Source organism: Anastrepha ludens, chromosome 6 (assembly GCF_028408465.1).
Source record: "Anastrepha ludens isolate Willacy chromosome 6, idAnaLude1.1, whole genome shotgun sequence".
Taxonomy (NCBI): Eukaryota; Metazoa; Arthropoda; class Insecta; order Diptera; family Tephritidae; genus Anastrepha; species Anastrepha ludens.
Genome location: NC_071502.1, coordinates 21,201,736 through 21,222,985, shown reverse-complemented (window position 1 = coordinate 21,222,985; position 21,250 = coordinate 21,201,736). Strand labels below are relative to the sequence as shown.

Sequence of the window (21,250 nt, the reverse complement as noted above, 5' to 3'; positions counted from 1 at the left end):
ATGAATCGAGTAAAGCTACCCTATTGAACCAGAAGACTACTAATTTTTAAAAATTGTTATCTATTTGTGTTATGAATAAAGGTCATTGATTGAAAAGTACCGTTACGGCACCGTAATCGATAAAAGATGCCCATATATGGTTGCCAACGCATCGTTCGTAAGTATGATATTACATACTTGCCTACGTAAGCTTATATTTGCATTGAGTAATTAATTGAAGTTTATTGGGATTGAATTGGCTGACTGTTGAATTTCACAATATTGTGTATGTTCGCACAACGAAATAGTAAAATTGCCATGACTCAGAACCTACTAAAGTACTATGTATGGATGTACATATGAAAATGCAGTATTGTGCATGTAAATATATGCAAGTACACATACAGTGGTGTGCAAAATTTTCAATCGATTTTACAAAACTGTAAAATACTAATATGTTGAAAGATTTTTTTTGCAGTTTTAGAAAATATCAGAGGTTGTTGTTGTGGCAGTAACTTTGCCCTGTCAGTGTAGTACAAATCACCGGTCGCCTACGTCTAGCTCATCTAACGGTAGACCCAGAAAACTTGCTGTTTCCAGAGGGGGAGGAGTGCTAGATGAGTGGAAAATTATTGGAGGTTTTCAGACCAAGCACGGTACAAGTAATTTGCTTTTTCAAAACTACCCGAATGCTAACACTGCAAAGATGATCTGATTCTAGTGATTTCATATGTCGCCATGTTATGCTGTGGATTAGACCACCACCACTAGCAATTGAGAGACTTGACGAGCTGCTGCAGATACTAAATACGTCTCGAGTTTTCCACCAAATGTTGGGGAGTTGAACTTGAAGGACCACCGCACCTGCCGCACAATGGTTGAAAAATTCAAGAATCAACGTTTTTAAAATGCGTAAAATTAACATTTGATATTCGATATCTCCTTAAATTTTAATTATAGGTATATACACATATGGTCATCAAAATAAGTATCCCCACGTTCATGCGAAAAATGCAAGCTTCTTAAATTAATAATAGATATTCAATTCCATGTGATTTTTATTTCATAGATTAACAAAACAAATATAAATAATAATTTTTCCGATGAGGTAAATAAACTTCAACGTTACTTTATTAAAAGAATCCTCAAACTACCCGAGTTCACTCCAAATTATGCAATAACATTAGAAACTAATATAGAAGATAGCCACATGTATTCTTTAGAATTACACATGAAGTATATCTGGAAAACTATTTATAAATATAATTGCAACAGACTCCCACATAAACTAACACAAGGCATCTTAAGTAAAAATGTGTTTTGGCTTAAACATCTGAACGACATGGGAATGGAGTTCGGTCTGAAGTTTGAAGAAAACATCACCTCTATAGACTGGCAAGATCGCTGTGTGCAACTTCTTACCGAAATGAAAATAAAAGATATCAACATGGCAAGGCAAAAAGCACAGTCAAGCGCGAAGCGAATTTATAAAACATTTAGACTACTCAAAAGGGGAATCATATATTAAAGAAGATATGCGGCTAGCTGATATTACGACAATTTTCAAAGCAAGATGTGGTTTACCGAAGCTAAATGCAACTACAGATGGAAATGCTCAGAAAATATGCACCCTCTGCAATTTAAACGAGGAAGAAAATATGCAGCACTTCTTAGGAAGATGTCCGGTACTGAAGGAGATCAGAATAAAATACCTAAACGCAGCGAAGCTAAATGAAGCACAAGTAATAGATATACTTAATGACCATAATTGGAAAAGACTAACTTGCTTTATATACTCAGCCTTATAGAAATTTTCTTATTGCAGAGTTCAATTTTTGATTAATTTTTGAGTTGTGACAGACAACATTGTTATTGCCACAAATTTATTATTTCTTTCTTTATGTATTTATATATTTAAACGAATTATTGTAAAAATTATTGAAATGTAAGATGAAATATTTATAAATAAATAAAGAATTACTACTACTACTACTACTACTACTAAATAATAATTCAAAGATCTTTTAAAACCTTAATACCACTATTGCCACTACAATAGAAAAGTTCATTTCATTTCATAGAAATATTCATGTGGTCATTAAAATAGGTACGAAAGAGAAATATATAGAATACAAAAGAACTTAGTGATTTTATTAAAAATGCTGTTTAAATTATCGAAGTTTAAGGGGGGAGCCTGGTTTATGAGGTCTAAAAATTGCATCTCTTTACGATTTTTTTTAAAGGAAAAAATTTATTTAGCACTGCAAAGTTTTTGCTAGCTCTTAATGAACATTTAAAAAGTATCAAAAATTTTTGAACTGGTTAAAATAAGTTGAAAAAAATTTTTAACATAGAAATTAGTAGAGCGCTGCAACGCTGGAGTTTCCAACTGGCGTACAAAATACAGCTCGTAATTATTATCTAAAGCAAAAAATTCAAATGGATTTCTAATTACCATGATTTTTTATTCTAGATGAACTAAGAAAACAGAGAAATTCCAAAATTTCAACTTTTTGGAGGTTTTAAAGAAAAAAATGCCTTTCTATAAAAAAAAAATTCACTTCAACTTGGTATAAAAATCTTGAACATTTTTTTTTATCTATTTTGTTAGTTCAAATAGAAGAGATATTAATACTGAAGGGAACAAGCTATGATTCATTTCAAAAGGTTCATTAGTTTTTTTTCATTCATGTACGCCAATTCAAAGAAATCATAAAAATGAAAAGTCGAGAAAAGAAGATGAAGTTTGTAGGTACTATAGCTGTCCGGTCACAGCGTAACTACCTAACGCTCGCCTACCTTTGGCTTTGTATCTACGGAAATATTGAGAATTAGGTTCTGTAACTTTGTGTGAATATTCTGAAATATATTAGGAATCGCTTAAAACGAAAAAAAAAATTGATTTTTTTGACCTTATAAACCAGGCTCCCCCCTTAATCAATGACCACTGTGTCCACCATGACTGCCAATGACTTTTGTAATCGATTTGACACAGAATTTCAGTGCAGTACAATGAGTTTGTCTGAGTGCTGCACTTGCTTGTCTGTCCCGACAAAAAGAAAAACAATTGATAATCCTACGGCAGGTTCCTGTGGAAGTGAAATACCATAATTCTTTGATTTTGGTTTTTATTTTTCATAAATGATGGCATCACATCTTGTAGTATGTACTTGTAAATAAGTTTGTCCATTTTATTGATTATGGGGCGAATAGAGTATCATCCATACCAAGAGAAGCATCCCCAAAGCATTATGTTACCGCCACCGTGCTTGACCAATTTTAATTTTTTCGTTCTCACAATAGTCGATTCTTTTTACCACAAAGACCCTGATTGATATCTAGCCGAGGACTGCCACGTCAGCAGCATTTTAACCGCGGTGAGAACTCTTGCCTTTTAGGACGGCAGACATTTTGTCCAGCATCATTTACAAATTAATTAATTTTTTTTTCAACGCTCCAAAGTATGTTACACCATTTTTCATACTCTCTGGTCCACACAATGACTTGTGCTCTTTAGCCTGGTAGCTTCTTGTTGTACAATCGACGCCGTACAGTTCTCGCTGATACGAAATAATTGATTTCAGTTGCAACGGCCTTTGATGACTTAAAACGATCCCTTTTGGCAAAAGGCATCAGTAGTGTAAATCGTTTTATTTTTGCCATCAGGTCGTTCTGAGAATGTTTAGTGTTTAAGGCTATTTACAACAAAAGTTTTGGTCCCTCCAAGTCACTCAGCGATAAATTTGTACGATTTTTTTTTTTTTTTTTGTTTTCGAAGATTGACAAGCCCCCGCTCCGCAACTGTGTTATGCTGCGCGCGACCCATCTTTGAAAGAAATTCATATTAGTTATTAAACGGACTGCCTAATTCGCTACTTACGCTCCATCCAATATTTTTCACTTAATTATAATAGTTTAAATGCCAATGGCAAACCTCCAATTGTTTTTCTGCCATGAGAAAGCTCCCCTGAAAAAATATTTTACCATTCGGAGTCGGCATAACATTGCAGGTTTCTCCATTTGTGGATCATCAAGACGCTTATCACAAATAGGAGAAGGAGCTCGGCCAAACACCCAAAACAAAAGGTGCAATCGGAAATTATATATATTTTATGACCATATGTATATATTTATTTCTATATGTATCTACTGTGGGCAAAATGTAAGGTGAATTTGGTTGTAAAATGAAAAATCTTTATTTATTCTTGTAAATCAATTTCATCCCCTTCAAAATAATCCCCTCTCGATGAAATACACTTATGCCAACGATTTGTCCAATCCCCGAAACATGCCAAATAGTCCGTTTGCGGTATAGCCATCAGCACCTTCTCCGATTCAGCTTTTATCTCCTCAATCGACTCGAAATGCGTTCCCCGGAGGGGTCTGTTGAGTTTTGGGAATAGCCAGAAGTCACACGGAGCCAAATCAGGCGAATACGGTGGCTGCGGAACGATATGCGTGGAATTTTTGGCGAAATGGTCACGAAGAACGAGTGCAGTGTGAGACGGTGCATTATCGTAATGCAAAAACCAAGAGTTGTTGGCCCATAATTCTGGTCTTTTTAAACGAATTGCATCACGTAAACGAAGCATAACGCTCAAATGATAGTCCTTATTAACAGTTTGGCCAGGTGGAAGGAATTCATAGTGCACCACACCACGAAAATCGAAAAAAACTGTCATCATGACCTTTATTTTTGAACGACTTTGACGTGCTCTTTTCGGTCTGGAATCGCCTTCAGCACGATATTCGCTTGATTGGTCGGTTGTTTCAGGGTCGTAAGCATAAATCCAAGTCTCATCTCCCGTAATGATGTATTTGAGCTTGTCCTGATAGTCTGAAAGCATTGTTTCACACACATCAACGCGACGACTTTTTTCCAAGATATTGAGAGTTTTCGGTACCAAAAGAGATTTGACTTTTCGTAGGCCCAAATGGTCTTTCAAAATGCTTTTCACAGATCCTTCTGATATCCCGATCATATCAGTAAGGTCTTTAACAGTCAACCGACGATTTTTGAGCACTAACTGCTTCACGTTATTGACGTGTTGGTCATCTGTTGACGTCGATGGTCGTCCGGAGCGCTCCAAGTCATCAACACGTTCTCGACCCTCTTTGAAGTCTTTGTACCACTTATAAACATTTTTCTGCGACATGGTCGAATCACCAAATGCCTTCTGCAACATTCTAAACGTTTCCGCAGCCGAAATTTCATTCCGCAAACAAAATTTGATGACACTTCTCTGCTCAATCAAATCAGACATTGTAAAAATCGAAAAATGCACTCTTGGTCGTTTGGTAAACACAAGCGTAAATATATTACTAATAATGACATTCACATTAAAGTTGGCTAAGATTTTATTAACAGTGCTACCAACTCATGAAAAAAATAACTAGAGCGAAATTTTAATCCCGCGAAGTTTGACAAATAAATTCACCTTACTTTTTGCCCACAGTAGTATGTATGTACACTTGTGGACAAAATAATAGGTGTGTGCTGAATCTGTACTGATTTTACGCCCAATAGTGTAATAACTGTTATTTATTTTTGATACCGCTACATTTTAATGAAACAAAAGGGAAAAATAGAACGTAAGTAAAAAACATTTTTGCAACTCAATTGGTAATTTTGCGGGCTATTGGAAAGTAATGATTGTTTGATTGAATTCGCTTGGCCATAAAAATAGGTGTATCTGCATTTTTTCGAAAATACCTTGTTATTTGAAGAGTTATCAAGTATGTTTTGCTGCATTGTTCAATTTGTATTATTTTGACTGGTTCAATAATTATTTAGAATGGGTCGTAATACCCACTGCACCGAAGTAGAGCGTCAATTGGTGAAGAAACTTCGTGCGGAAGGGAAAACGTATCGCTACATTGCCAATACATTGGGACGGTCGGAAAACGAACGGTACGAACTCTTTAAAAAAGAAGTGAGAGAAAGAAAATCGTGGACGGCGAAGATTGACGGGCCCGCAGAGGATCGCCGTATAGTTCTTATGACCAAAAAGGATCCTTTTGTGTCTTCGCGACAAATCGCCGCAGAAATGGGATTGAATATAAGCTCGAAAAAAATAACTAGAGCGAAATTTTAATCCCGCGAAGTTTCACAAATAAATTCACCTTACTTTTTGCCCACAGTATGTATGTACATATATCTAGGTATCTGTTATCTAGTCGCCAATTAGTGACCACACTTCCTGGTTGTTAGGGGATTTTGGCTATGAAAAAATCTGCTAACAACGTTTAAAATATAATTGGAGTGCTTAAATTCCTTTAACATGTTTGCAAAAAGACGAAACAGTGAAATTCACATTTTCGGTGACAATGTGATTGTTCCAAGGCGAATCTTGTTCGAGGTCAAGTTGAATACTATTCTATTTTTTTTTATTAAATATCCCATCATCCCATAGATTCGGTGCGCAACAATGGCTGCTTTTATTGAACGTTACACTTTCGCCAAAGTTACCAGAATTTCATGTCGAACGTACACATTTTGAACCGCACCAACTACTTACCAGTTAAACCAAGTTTAAACGTCCACTTTGCAGAATTTCTTATATCCAAGTTTATCAATTCACCGCAGTTAAGCTATTATACGGTTTTTTATATGTGCTGAAACTTAAACTCTTTCACCTTTGATGATATATCTTTCAAAAACTCTTTTCATAATAATAAAAATTACTACTAAATTTCAAGGGATTACAAGTTATAAATTTTACCATTTCCTCCTATGCCATATACTAAAAATAAATGTTTGCTAGCTCATCCAACAAAGTGGGATATTAACCTTTATTGAACATGGTTTGATAAATGTTTACAATATTCAGCGGGCGGGCTGTTTCATCTGTTTTGTGGTGTGTGGCTGTAAACTGTTGGTAAACGTGTTCTACACAAAATGTGTATCTTCACTGACTTTGTACTTTCAGTTGCTGTTAAAATGTATATATTATAATATTGGTACCGTCGAAATTAAATGCACTGCTGATTTAGAAAATTATAAGCATCGACTAAAAAGAAAAAGAAACAATCCTCAAACCAAACAAAAACACTTGAAAGAAATCAACTGAAAACTGAACGAAACCAACTTAAAATTTACAGAAATCAAGTATTCCAGTTCCCTTCGCTGTGATAAATATAATACAATCCGATTCGAGTTTTTAAATTTTTTTTTTTTCTTTATAAAAAAGAATACAAAATTTTAGATTTAATTTTTTTAAATAGTGGTTCTTTTTATATTATGTTTGAGTGTTCGTATGTATATAAAAGCAAAAGTTGTCTTGTGCTTCAAACTCTACAGAGAAGAGATGGAATGAATTCCAACAAATAATTAAACATTAAAGTAATAATAAAATTAAAGATACAAATGCTGTTTTGCTTAAAAAGATGTTTCGTATTTCTGCCGTCTTTTCCGGGATGGCCAGTGTGCTTATTTATGTGCGTAATGTATGTTCGCCACCTCCTGTACATATTGTATTTAGACAGCGCCAAATGCACACATTCTTTTCCTACGAAACTCTTTGCGATGGAAGCAATGGAACTTTTGATTAACCATTAATGTTAGATTCAGTTGGAACACTGTTCCGCTTTTCTTGCTGCTGTTGATTTGTCTACTGTCACTACTGTAGTTGGAATTTAGTAAGCTGTTGTTGTTGCTATTGATGTTAATATTAAATAGTTGATCTTTATCGTCTTTAGAACGCAGCTACTTCTTGCCCTTTGTGGCCTTTTCGGCGGCCTTGGTAACCTTACCACCGGAGGCATCCTTGAAGTTCACACTCTTGATGACACCGACAGCGACAGTCTGTCTCATATCACGTACAGCGAAACGACCCAATGGAGGGAATTCCTGGAAAGATTCAACGCACAATGGCTTGGAGGGCACCAAGGTGACGATGGCAGCATCACCAGACTTGATGAACTTAGGATTCTCTTCGGTTGTCTTACCAGAACGACGATCAACCTTCTCCCTAATTTCAGCGAACTTGCAGGCAATGTGAGCGGTGTGGCAATCCAACACTGGAGTGTAACCGTTGGCAATTTGACCAGGATGGTTCAACACAATAACCTGGGCGGTGAAGTCAGCAGCGCCCTTGGGTGGGTTCACCTTTGAGTCTCCAGCGACGTAACCACGACGCAATTCCTTAACGGAAACGTTCTTAACGTTGAAACCAACGTTGTCACCGGGTACAGCCTCTGCTAAAGCTTCGTGGTGCATTTCAACGGATTTTACTTCAGTGGTGATGTTCGCTGGGGCGAATACGACAACCATACCGGGTTTCAAAATACCAGTTTCGACACGACCGACGGGTACTGTTCCGATACCACCAATTTTGTAGACATCCTGCAATGGCAGACGTAGGGCCTTGTCGGTTGGGCGAGTTGGGGGAAGGATGGCATCGAGGGCTTCGATGAGGGTTTTGCCGTCAGCATTACCATCCTTACGTTCAACCTTCCATCCCTTGAACCAGGGCATGTTGGTGGAGGGTTCCAACATATTATCACCGTGCCAGCCAGAGATTGGTACGAAGGCAACAGCAGCTGGATTGTAACCAATCTTCTTGATGTAAGATGACACTTCCTTCTTGATTTCCTCATAACGGGACTCGCTGTATGGTGGCTCGGACGAATCCATCTTGTTGACACCAACGATCAATTGTTTCACACCAAGAGTGAAAGCGAGCAGGGCGTGCTCACGAGTCTGGCCGTTTTTGGAGATACCAGCTTCGAATTCACCAGTACCGGCGGCAACGATCAACACAGCGCAATCAGCTTGAGAGGTGCCAGTAATCATGTTCTTGATGAAATCTCTGTGGCCGGGGGCGTCGATGATGGTGACGTAGTATTTTGAAGTCTCAAACTTCCATAAGGCGATATCGATGGTGATACCACGCTCACGTTCGGCCTTCAATTTATCCAAAACCCAGGCGTACTTGAAAGAACCCTTGCCCATTTCTTGAGCTTCCTTCTCGAACTTCTCGATGGTACGCTTGTCGATACCACCGCACTTGTAGATCAAGTGACCGGTGGTGGTAGACTTGCCGGAATCGACGTGTCCGATGACAACAATGTTAATATGAGTCTTTTCCTTACCCATTTTCTTTTCTTAAGAGCTGTGCAACAGAAATGACACATCGAGGGGGTGGTGGAATGATTCATACGTATTGGATGGTTCATTGGATGATAAGCAGGTTTCAGGTGAGAAGGAAGAAAATAAACGGGGGAAAACATATTTCGTTAGCAAATATTGTTAGATACTACTCAAACATACTAGCAATATTATATATAAATAGAAATATTAAGAATTTTTATAAGGATTTTTCAACTTTTCTAAACGCAATTTGCAAATTTAATATGTTACTTTTACTAACAAACGTAAACAAAAAAAACTACCATAACTTCAAAAACGATAAACATAAGTTGAATGCGATCACAACTTCAGATTGAGGTTAGCAACAACAAACTATTTGTTTGCCGATTAATTTACAATATGAAGCGTCAGCATCGGTTACGAACACAAAAACCCGACGTGCCGTACAACTTTCGTTTTGCTGGAAAACATAACCTCAACCTGACAACGTGGTTGCACACATGTTTTTGCATACATAGGAAATTGAGGTTAACTTTTTCATGCCAGTTTGGTACTCAATTAACCAAAATTGCACTTTGTGGGGAAAAAGCAAATAAGAAAAAACGAAATGGAAGAGAAACATGCAAAAGAGAAATTACTATTTAATTAAATTAAGAGCTTTGCAAATTGGTCTAATGATACCTATAGAGGATGATACATGTTTTCTAGACTGATCAGTGGATTTGGTATTTTTTTTATCGTCAAAGATACTCAGTAGCAGAACTGATAGAAGTCATCACAAAAGACTAGAAAACATGTACTTTCGTCAAACGCAATCGAATCAAAAAAAATGTGCACCTATAAGACTAATTCTCACTTCAATGCAAACAATATGTGTCACCATCATACAAGTGGTATTTGCCCGCATCTGTGTGTAATTTTTCGCGTTTATGCTATTTAGTAGTAATAAAAGACAAAAGTGCGTGGAAGATAGGAAAATTTTAAATCGAGAATCGTGTGCTCGGGTCAGTCACAACTTCGGCTATAAAGAAATTTCCAGTAACCGGCACGACAACGAACCGAGTGAGTTGACTAAATGGCGGCCATCTTGGAAAATTTAGTCATATACAGCTTTTAAGATTTTCCTGAAACCGGCTTTTTTAAATAACTACTTTCTTTTTACCTTTTTACTAATCTCAGTGTAAGTGTAATTAAACTTTAAAACTTGTAGTCAAGAAAATATGGAGTTGTAATGCATTTCATTATATTTCTAGACCCTATCAAACACAATGTGGAACGTGATGTCGCCATTTTGAAAAGTTTATCGAGTAGAGAAAATGCATCCCCTACTCCTCTTCCACTTCAGTACAGAGAAGTTCCAACTTAGCCAATGATAGATTAAGAAGCAATTCTTTTTTTTTTACTTTGCGCATTGGATGTCTAATAGATATGTCATTATTACCGTATATATAATCTTCTTTATATATAAGGGCGTGGTTAACGGTAGATTTATAATCAAATAATTAAAACAAGTACTAAGTAGAGCCGCTAGCGCCACGTGTTTCCAATTTTTAATTCCGAGACCACTTTTCCTCACTACTTGGAACATATGAATTCTCTTTATTGCCTTGTCACCCTATTACACACAGACGCACACTTCTCCAACAATTCCAAAAGGAATTTTGCAAATCCCATATCTAATGCACAATTATTTTTTGTTTACTAATAAACAAATATATTCGGCACTTTATTCAGATTTACACTTGTTGACTCGATTGCACTTCACTTTTAACTTTTCAACTTTTCTTACAAGATTAAAACTTACTTTTCAAATAAACTGAATCGAGAAATCAATGAAGTCTATGCTGATCCGTCAACAGACTTGAACAAAGTGAACGAGAAACTCGTCGTGAACGAAAGATATGCCTCGCTTCGTCTTTCCAATGCCACGTTGGTGACAGGGTTAACTAATCTACTTTTAAAATTCACAAATAGTACTATGAAACAATTTTAGTTTTTGATACAATTGTGAACAAGAATAAAATTATAATTATGATTTTCATTATTCTTATATTTACTATTACTACATGTATTAATATTATTACTATTACTATATTATTATTATTGTTTTTATTATAATTAATATAATTTTTTATATTTTTATTATAACTAATATCATTATTATTATTATATATTATTGTTAAGTCATTGAAATAAAAATTTTAGTTAAATATGCTTTCGTTATCATTGAAATGCATTACATGGTAAACTTATTTTTCCAGCAGTTCTTTTAGACCTTTAAATGCATATCTGAGTAGGAGCTTCCGGTGCTTTCCAGCTGGAATAAGGGGATATATAATTCGAAGTTGGTACAAATTGAAAGGTGATACAAATAAACTAAAAATTAAAACTGTGTAGACTTCTTGTAGGATGGTTAGAAATGAAGCGACAGCCCTGTTTCGATATGACGCCGCAGATCGCATGCGATATATTGCAAATAAAGACCGCTCATCGCACGTTTCGACGATAGTCGCTTCTACGTTACCGGAACGACCCGGATTTATATCCGGCCAAGGACTGTCACTCCACCAGCATTCCCCGTATGTAAGTATGGGGTATGTTAATGCTGCTACAACAACAACAACAAACGCATCGCAGATCTCTTGGGATAAATCGCAGAGCTTATGACATGAGATTTATCGCATGCAATGAACTGTCACTTTGGGGTTTTGACAGCTGCATTTTCATTGATACGAAATCTTTTTGGAGGCAACATTTAAAAAACGAAAAGGGAAGTTTAAAAACGGAGTATTTCTAGTCCGATTAGCTTATTTACTATTATATTTTTAGCAGAATACAAGGAGGGCTTAGCCCACATCTACACTCTTCACAGTTAATGTTAAAAGAGCTCTGTTGAAATGGAAATGTCAAGTGGAGATCGCGGATTTTACTGTTAAATTATATCTGTCTTACCGAATTTCTTGCCATCTCTGTCGTGACTTCAACTGCCATTTCGTTATTTAACAGCTCAATTTTTATTTTACCACGGAAGAGCGCGGCATGTACGTCGTCTGCAGCGTAATTTAGTGATATTATCCAAGGCGAATACAATACAGAAGGTGGCACCTTCCGAAAACCGTTACCTTATTTTCCGCGATTTTGACACGGCTGACGTTATGCGCGTGTGTACGTGTATAATTATTTGTGTTTGGTTGTTTTTGTTGTAGAAGTATAACAGCACTAATATCGAATAAATAATCTTCACCATGTCAAAACCGACTCGGCGCCAATCGCAAGGGTAATTCTCAAGTCTAAACAGAGTATAGTGCTGGTCGAAAAACCCTTGAAATTCACTCTTTCCAAATTATATCCATGCCGGTGCTTTAAAGTTTTAATAAGCTAAATATCTTAGGGCCGAACAATCATGTATAGATCCTATGGGTTTCATGGCACAAAATTACTAAAAAACTAGTGAGGAAAGGTAGGAAGTAGAAGAAAGACAAAGAGACAATCTAGCGGGTTTATCAAAATCAATGATAGATCGCTTTAATCTAAACCGATTTAAATGTTGTATGGAAGTAAATAATAATAATTTTAGAATCATGACAGAAATTCTAACTGGGAATACTCTCCAATGCAACTCCTGTAGGTATTAAAATGAAATCGCCAAACATGTGCACTGATATACTTACATATAAGCGATACAACAGCTGGGAAACATATTTTACCAGAGAAGAAAATAAAATTCAGTAAATACTATCATTTTTGAGGAAGTTGGGCTAAGAGAAATGCTCTGAATCCACGAAGGAGTACAACAGATCTTTCAGGTCACAGTGCTAAACTCCATCATAATAATTTGTGCAAAACATTGTAGATTTATCCATTGCAGCGCTAGTAATGGAGCGAATTTGGAAGTATATTAGATAAAATGTGCTTCGGTCCTGAAAAACTAATATAGAAAATTTATTTCAAATATGCGTTTCCATTTACGGTGGCAAGATTAAAATAAAAAAAATAATAAATGCATCGTGGTGTTCACGTATAATCTCTGCGTAATCTTGTACTATTGAACTAAGCAATGCGTTTTATAAGAATTCACAAGTATTTGAAAAAGTTACATCTTTATTTATATATGCCAAGTGCAAATACATCACCATGTATTTAACCAAAACCAATTAAAAATATTAACACAAATATTAAAAAATATTAAAGCCTAGAAAATGAAAGCAGTAACATCGTTCCCAAATAGTAATTTCCAAGACACAGGAACGGTTAACTTTATCGTTTTATCCTCTGCCTCTAATTGTAAAAAGCTTGAGCACAAATCGTTCAACTCTCGGACTATAAGTGTAGCATCCGTCGAGTTATCGCCTTCCAACACATACCGAAATAATAGCATAACAGGCACTTCCTTTTCTTTTAATAAGCGGAAAAGCTGCAGTCCATTACCACCGCCAAAAATCATCTCGCCCTTAAACTCCATCCATTTCACATTCGCTAATTGCGTATTATGACTTTCACGAAATCGCTCAGACACACAGTATTCATAGGGTGAAGTTCCTATTTCACGTTTTTCAAATCCGAAACTCGCACTGAGTATCACTACTCTTCGGGCTTGTTGCACCAAGTCAGCTAAGTAATTATGCAAACTTTGTGCATGACGAGATATAAGTGGTGTTCGAAATTGTATAACGACCAATTTATTGCTGGCACATTCATAAATTTCACAAGCAGCTACTCTTTCCTCGGGCTCATGTTGGTAAGCTGATGGTCCAAAGACAGGAATCAATGCTGGGTGCATGAGACTTGCCACTCTCTGCATCTTCTTGGATGCAATTAACAAATCGCATGCTAGCTGCGCCGCATTTCCCACACATATGCTTGGTATTATTACAGTGTATTCTTTAAGGTCTAGTGTAGATCTATTCTTCATTTGCAACATATTTAATATTTAGTTAGAAGTAAGAAATCGTAAACAAATAATTCAGTTCAGAAATTGAAAGTAATGCAGCTTTGTTCGATTTTCCTTACAGAGATGCCACTTAATAAATTTTGATTTTATTAGGAGACAATGGTACCGGATATTGTATATTTTATATACATGTGGTTCTAATAAAATATAATAAAAACTTTTTTTCGTTTAAAATGATTTTGAATGCATTAGTACAAGTGTTACAAAAAATTCGGCTTATGTTTCCATTGAGTTGCTTTCGTTTTTAACTGTAGTATATCCCGTATTTTTGTGTAAAAACAATAAATGATCAATGCTTTCACTTGAAATCTTTGCCTTTCCTCCTTCTAAAATATCACCCAAGCTAAACCTAGCTCTTCCACATTTTGTGCAGCTGGCGGGTATATTTAAGATTTGCCGAGCCACAGTCCTTAGTAATGGAAGATCTAACGTATTTTTCCAAAAATCCAATAAGTTGCGATGCTCAGTTTCCATTTCCAAATATTTATACAATTCATTATCGATTTCGATATCATTTAAGCCGTTGCAATCTCCATTATGCAGATTTAAATCGTTGCAAAAATCTCTATGTGCGTTCGATGCTGATGGCACATTATTAATGTCTATGGAACCAGCTTCCGATTGCATTAAAATGCCTATATCTCTTTCTTGTTGCTTCTTAAAATCTTCCATCAGTATTTTGACTGCTATTCGAGACTGTTTACGCTGTTCTTCCGATAAAAATGCCAATCTTTTATATAGTGGATTAAGAAAACATGCGGCATAGTGCATAATATCGGGTTTCATTTTTTGCTCCAATATGCTTTTTGCAGATGTTTTTAATTCTGAAATTACTTCAGAATCCAATGGACTAATAATACAACATCTCTGTAATTTTTCATACCAGAAGCAATATTCTGCTATTACTGTCGAAGTTTGTGAGCTCAGAATTTCAAAGCATTCTTTAAAAGGTCTGAAAAATGAAAGAACACGATCTAAAAGATGAAAGTTAATGCCGGCGATTTCTTGCCATTCATTTCGTTCCATTAAGGCTTGTTCGATTTCATTATACATGGTGAAAATACTCAAAAGAGTGTCGAATATCGCACTAAATTCCTCAGTTCCATTTTGCTTTACAGAAATTGTCAACAAACTATTTAACTCTGAGTTTTCGCAGAAGTTGGCTAAACCTTTTGAGGCTTCTAGTAGTTCGCGAATTTCTTTTATCGTACTGTTTTCCAAAACTTCTCTCATAAATATGGTTAAATTGTGACAGATGCATGAAATACGTTTATAACTGCGAAACGCTTCAACAAACTCCGACGAGTTTTCGGTAACAATTACACTCTGGTTTAACTTATCTTTGATTTGAAATTCATTCAGTATGTCCATAACGAAATAATGGATACGATCACTGGTTTCTTTGGCAGGTAATATAAACTCTCGCGTTCCTAATAAACTTGAATCTAAAATAAACTCATCATTAATATAATGAGCAGTTAATGCCAAAAAATTACGTTGCGAGCTTTCATCGATCCAAGTGTCCGTAGAAAAGGCGGCATGGTTATTTGATAGAATATATTCTAATTGATTCTTTATGTTGAAATATTCTGCTGGAATAAGACTGTTTACCAGAATTGGGCGAGAAACCAATATTTCGTCAATATTTTGCTTGCCATATTCTGCACCAATATTTATTAAAGCTTGAGCGAATTTCCTAAATCCGTCCCCTAAAAATAAAAAAGAAAATAAAAAAAAAAACAAATTTATAATTTTAAATAGGATTCAGCGTTATAGAATTATTAATATAGCAAAATTTGTACATCTACATATGCTAGAACTACTACGTCCTATTAGTAATAGTAATAATGTGCCTAGAATTCATTCGGTTTTAACGTAAATTCCATGTAAATAAGTCGTTCCCATAGAAAAATAAAAAAAGTAAGGAAGATTTGTTCCTGTATTGTATTGCAATTTATGGGAATATTGAATGTCAAAATCAGCTAATCATTTTTAACGAACTCCACGAATTTCAATCAGAATATAAGCAAAACAGATTACTTCAATATGAAAAACCGACAGTCGGTTCTACGTTACGGAAACGACCCGGATTTATATCCGGCCAAGGACTGTCACTCCAGCAGCATTCCCCGTATGTAAGTATGGGGAATGTTTATGCTGCTACAACAACTTCAATATTAAAAACAATATGTTTTTATTATTTAAATATTATTATGTCCACACTCGCCAACGTGTACGTATTCCGGATCTGTTGATCGTGAGATACACAAAAATTAGCAAAACTTATGCCCATAAGTACGCAAAAACAGCTGTTTTCGTTTGTTTACATATTTACAAAATACATCGGTTTGTGTTTGCTTGTTTCGCCCACACACTTCTACACACATCGGCGTTATCAAGTACAATTTTTCATTGTATAATAAACCAAAGCCAAAATCCAACCAATGGAAATAACTCGTTTATCTATACATAATTATCATTATTAAACAACACTTTTAAATCATTTTAATTAAAGTTTAAATTTCTAAAAGTTTATTTTGTTAATGTACTGTTTGGCAACACTGTGTAGTCAGAGAGCAAAAATTCTCACATGACACACGTCATGCGTCCGCGTCAACGTACACGTTGGTGAGTTTTCATTTTCATTTTCATGGTGGTCTCATAAGTTTGCTCGTGTCAGCTGACACGTAACGAACATTTACGTCGGTGAGGGTGGGCACTATTAGAATGATAATGATATAAAAGATTATCCGTCTATTTATTCCTCAAAGGTAATTTTATTTATGCCAAATTTGTATATACCTTACCAATTGAAAGAAAACGTCGTATATTTATTTACACATGTGTATGCAACGAAAGGTATTTTAATTACCTGCGAAATGATCTCAATTACTTGGAGATTTCCAATTTCTTTTTTATGCTAGCATTTTCATTTTCATGCTTGTTCTGCTACTATCTGACAACGCGTTAGTTCGCTGTCAATTTCGACCAATTTTTGCTACTTGGTGGCGCGCAAATTAAAGTTATTTCATATTTGTATTTTAATAGGTTTTCTTATTAATAATAATTAAAGCAAAGAGACGCTAAGTTGGCGTTTACACAGAACAGTTTTGAAAAGACTATAGCTATACATTCATACTTTTTTACTAATACATTAATAACTCCCTCATTGCCTTCGTCACTGCATATAATTTTTCGAAGACAGTGAACTGGCAAATAATTTGACGGAACTGGCTAGTTAGATTCGGTTTAATGAATTTTCTAACAAGCTGTCAAACGCTTATCGGTCGCCTATTTAGTTGGTCTCACTCAAGGTGGATTTATTAAGGTGACAGCATTCACCCAGCTGCATTTTTCACCGTAGGTATGGCTTACGTCAAAATGAGATGCTTTGTTTGCATGTATTGGTATGTTTACATTTGCTTGCTGATTTTGACGTGATGGTTGGACCAAACGCAACAATAAATACATGTACGGTTTTACTTATATGTGTTTGCTGTCACCTGTAATAAATTCGCCTTGGTCTCACTTGAATCACATCGCGCAAAATACGCCAACTTGATCGCCACCGACTAATTAGCTGTATATGCAGCCCAATTCCAATCAAACTAAAAAAAAACTGCCAACTATCAGTCAAGGGCAGAACATTTCTCTACGTGCAAGCACTGCGGGTTTTTTAGTTGGCAAAATTGTCATAGAAATTCAGGTCTCACATAAAAATTGTAATTTTTAGAAAAAGGCACGTTGTTGTAAGGTATGTAAAATACGTTATAAACAAGTTGTACGCAAATTACTTTTGAAACGGTTATATACTGTTGTGCGATGTTTTAATGGGGAAGTCTACTGTGACTAGGGAAAAAACAGGCTTATTTTCCGGATTTTATTTCTAACAAAATATTGCTCGTACATAAAATCTATTTAAACTCTTATCTTTATTATATATTTAAGTTTTTGAAAAAAAAATTTTAAGTCAAAATATTCAAAATGGCCGCTGTGGCACTTCTGCAAGCGCAGGTCCGCTTTTCTTAGGTGTCTAAACGGTGTACATGAAATCTTACGTTTCGGTGATCTAAAACAAAAAAAACAAAATATTGTTATCATATACATAGTATTGACTCTCGTCTGACGTAGGATTATGTCGATAAAAAATTTTGGCGTTGAAAAAAAAATTCTTGAAATTTTTTTCTTTTTTTTTGCCTAAAATTGATGTTACTATTGTTTATAACAATTTAACAAATAACGATATCAAAAAAATCCTATGTCAGACGAGAGACACTATTACAGAGAATATATAATTAAATTTTTAAGCTGATTCATTTATCAGAACTCGAGATATCGTGTACACCGTATACAAAAACTTAGTTTCGAGAAAAATGCGTTTAAAGTTTCAGTATAGCAGGTACGCGCTTTGGAGCGCTTCGGGAAAAGGTCGAAATTTTAACGAAGAAAAATTTAGCCAGCTGTAACACATATTGTACCTTATTTAAGAGGGTTCAAAGTATTTTTTAAGCTAATAAAAAAAAATCGATTTTTTGAAAACAGTAGACTTCCCCCTTAAAGCATAAACGAATTGCTATGCTCGTAAAAAATGGAAACATATTGTGGCAATACTGTAAGTGCATATAAAGAAATCTGAAAATGTGGTTGCTACTTGAAAGCTCAATAACACGAGGTAGTAAAAATTGTAAAAATACCCCTATTATGAAAAAAAAAAACTAAAATATACTCTAAAACTTAGACTATTTATTTAGGTTTTTAGAAAAATTCTGATACAATTATAAAATATAGTGCAATGCTAGCATTTCTGACAGACACTTAAAACTTACACTTTGTTATTCTAATATTAAATGGGCTATAAAACTGGATACCCAGAACTTTTCTAAAAATTCTGAATTTATATTTTTGGAAATCCAGTTGTTAAATAAAGTAAAGTTCAAATTGTTTTATTAATTGATTTGCGTTGCCCTGAAGTAAATTTAAATACAGCATTTTAAAACAGAAAATAATAAAGGGTGGTTAAATTGCGAGGGCCGATGTTGAATGTGAACCACACCTAAACGTCAACCACACCGTTGGACTTCTTTCTTTGGGGTTATTTGAAATAAAAGGTGAACGTCGATAAGTCAGCAACAATTCAAGGCTAAAGGATGAGATAATTCGGTACATTAACGGCATAGAACCTCAATTATGCCTCAGCGTCATCGAAAATTTGGACCATCGGATGGAGGTGTGCCGCCGAGGCCATGACGGCCATTTGCCCGATATTTTATTCCATACGTAATTTCGCCATGGCGGCCGCCGTAGCCGAATGGGTTGGTGCGTGATTACCATTCGGAATTCACAGAGATGTCGGTGGTTCGAATCTCGGTGAAAGCAAAATTAATAAAAACATTTTTCTAATAGCGGTCGCCCCTCGGCAGGCAATGGCAAACCTCCGAGTGTATTTCTGCCATGAAAAAGCTCCTCATAAAAATATCTGCCGTTCGGAGTCGGCTTGAAACTGTAGGTCCCTCCATTTGTGGAACAACATCAAGACGCACACCACAAATAGGAGGAGGAGCTCGGACAAACACCTAACAGAAGTGTACGGGCCAATTATTTTTTTTTTTACGTAATTTCGCCATACTAATATTATCATAATAAAGAGAAATGACAATAATATCCAAAAAAAGTTGTATTTTATTAAAAATCAACACCGGCCCTCGAAACTTAACCACCCTTTAGATAAGGGACTATTTGCATTTGGTGGTCTTTGGAGGTGTGCCGCCGAGGCCGCGGTGGCAATTTGGCCAATATTTTGTTCTATACGTAATTGAGTCATACCAATATTATCATAATAAAGAGAAATGAGAATAATTTCCTAAAAAAATTGTATTTTATTCAAAATCAACACCGGCCCTTGAAACTTTACCACCCTTTGTATAACAAATACATTGCAATATTAAAAAAAATAGATAATTTAATTTAATTTGATATCAACGTTTTTTAGTTTCCTTTTTTACGAAGTGATCGTGTTTTTAATCACGATTAAAACGCCCTCAGCAGAACTACTACTTTTGGACTCCTTAATATCACGATAATAGCTAAGGAATAATAAAATGTCCAATCACGCAACCGTACTTCAAGTTCAAATGTACTGCGGTAAATTGTTAGCTATACCAGCAAAAAATGGTTTCAAAAAGTTAATAATGTTTTCTTAAAGATATTTAGCTGCACAATGTTACAGTTACTGCATTCACTTTACAAAAGTTTGCAAAACTACATTATTTCTAAAAGCTTTTTTTTGCCCCATCTGTCAGCTCTTTAATTTCCGCATAATTTATTGGGATTTAATTTTGTCTCCACTTCTGTTTAAATCACAGTTAAATGCTAGTTACATTATTTGAGAGTTATGTGTAGTACACCAGCCTCGCTTGCTATGCCATGTTTGCATAACCAACTTCATTAATGCATGAAAAGTGCGGAATAAATAATGTGGAGTCAGCTCTTTTGTTTTCACCTACCTTCTGTAGTATTAAGAGATTTTAAATCTTTCGAGATAAATTCTAGTTGTGACTTTAATATATCTTCTTTTGTCTTCTTGGGCAACATGCTACGAATAAAACTTGAAACGCTTTGTGTTGCCGGTAGATTTTTTTGAGTCCTATTTGCTCTAACACGCACGCAGCGATGGCGCAACAGGCTGCCCGTACCGCTTCTAGGTGCATATGACAAAATCTCTGCGCAATGGTTACAACGTGCAAAGTTTTCCACAGTGTCCAAAAATTTTATTACTTGAAAATGTTTCCACACGGAACTCCGCACAGAGGTAGGAGTAAACAGTGAATATCTTTTGTCTTCATTTCTTAAATGGAGTTCTATTTCCGATTTCCTTGTGTTGCTCATGGTTAAATCCAGGTTTGAGTCTAATTTATGTAATACAATTTACAAGATTTTACTTTGCACATAAATAAGCTTTAACTACAACTTGCAGTTATAAAAACACGATTAGTATAAGTTTTGTTCGTGTATACTCACGCACGAAGTCGTGAGTTGCATGTGAACAGCTGCCAGATTATTCGAAAAAAATAAAATTGTTGAAATGATACACACACATTTGTTGGGGTACGCATATATTTATTAGCGAAGACGTTTCAAATAATTTATTTATGAATACATAAGCGAATATTCAGCCAAAATTTAAATTCTACTCTATAATAGGTAATATTCAAATTTTTATGAAAATTCAA

The 21,250-nt window shown here is 35.3% G+C and overlaps 3 protein-coding genes and 1 non-coding gene across 4 annotated transcripts; all 4 read right to left on the bottom strand.

The window, feature by feature from the left end:
* Positions 1 to 7,185: 7,185 nt before the first annotated feature.
* LOC128868551 (elongation factor 1-alpha 1) lies at positions 7,186 to 10,982 on the bottom strand. The gene is made up of 2 exons (XM_054110764.1): positions 10,875 to 10,982; positions 7,186 to 9,092 (listed from the first exon to the last, which is right to left on the bottom strand). The coding sequence occupies exon 2, from the start codon at positions 9,074 to 9,076 to the stop codon at positions 7,685 to 7,687; it is 1,392 nt and encodes a 463-aa protein (XP_053966739.1). The 5' UTR covers positions 9,077 to 9,092; positions 10,875 to 10,982; the 3' UTR covers positions 7,186 to 7,684.
* Positions 9,781 to 9,854, bottom strand: LOC128868956 (small nucleolar RNA snR61/Z1/Z11). The gene has a single exon (XR_008455174.1). It is a non-coding gene; the product is annotated as a small nucleolar RNA snR61/Z1/Z11 (small nucleolar RNA).
* A 2,169-nt stretch (positions 10,983 to 13,151) lies between the features above and the next one.
* On the bottom strand, positions 13,152 to 14,213 carry LOC128868689 (proteasome assembly chaperone 2). Its single transcript, XM_054111077.1, has one exon. The coding sequence runs from the start codon at positions 13,989 to 13,991 to the stop codon at positions 13,263 to 13,265; it is 729 nt and encodes a 242-aa protein (XP_053967052.1). The 5' UTR covers positions 13,992 to 14,213; the 3' UTR covers positions 13,152 to 13,262.
* On the bottom strand, positions 14,071 to 21,052 carry LOC128868685 (transposable element Hobo transposase). The gene is made up of 2 exons (XM_054111074.1): positions 20,525 to 21,052; positions 14,071 to 15,730 (listed from the first exon to the last, which is right to left on the bottom strand). The coding sequence occupies exons 1-2, from the start codon at positions 20,904 to 20,906 to the stop codon at positions 14,238 to 14,240; spliced, it is 1,875 nt and encodes a 624-aa protein (XP_053967049.1). The 5' UTR covers positions 20,907 to 21,052; the 3' UTR covers positions 14,071 to 14,237.
* Positions 21,053 to 21,250: the final 198 nt, after the last annotated feature.

What these genes read in the sequence shown, in the direction of transcription:
- LOC128868551 (XM_054110764.1), bottom strand. Translation starts at nt 9,076, where the DNA reads ATGGGTAAGGAAAAGACTCATATTAACATTGTTGTCATCGGACACGTC.
- LOC128868689 (XM_054111077.1), bottom strand. Translation starts at nt 13,991, where the DNA reads ATGTTGCAAATGAAGAATAGATCTACACTAGACCTTAAAGAATACACT.
- LOC128868685 (XM_054111074.1), bottom strand. Translation starts at nt 20,906, where the DNA reads ATGAGCAACACAAGGAAATCGGAAATAGAACTCCATTTAAGAAATGAA. An exon ending in ATCTCTTAATACTACAGAAG is followed by an intron (nt 15,731 to 20,524) that starts GTAGGTGAAAAC and finishes TTTTATTTTTAG; the next exon opens with GGGACGGATTTAGGAAATTC.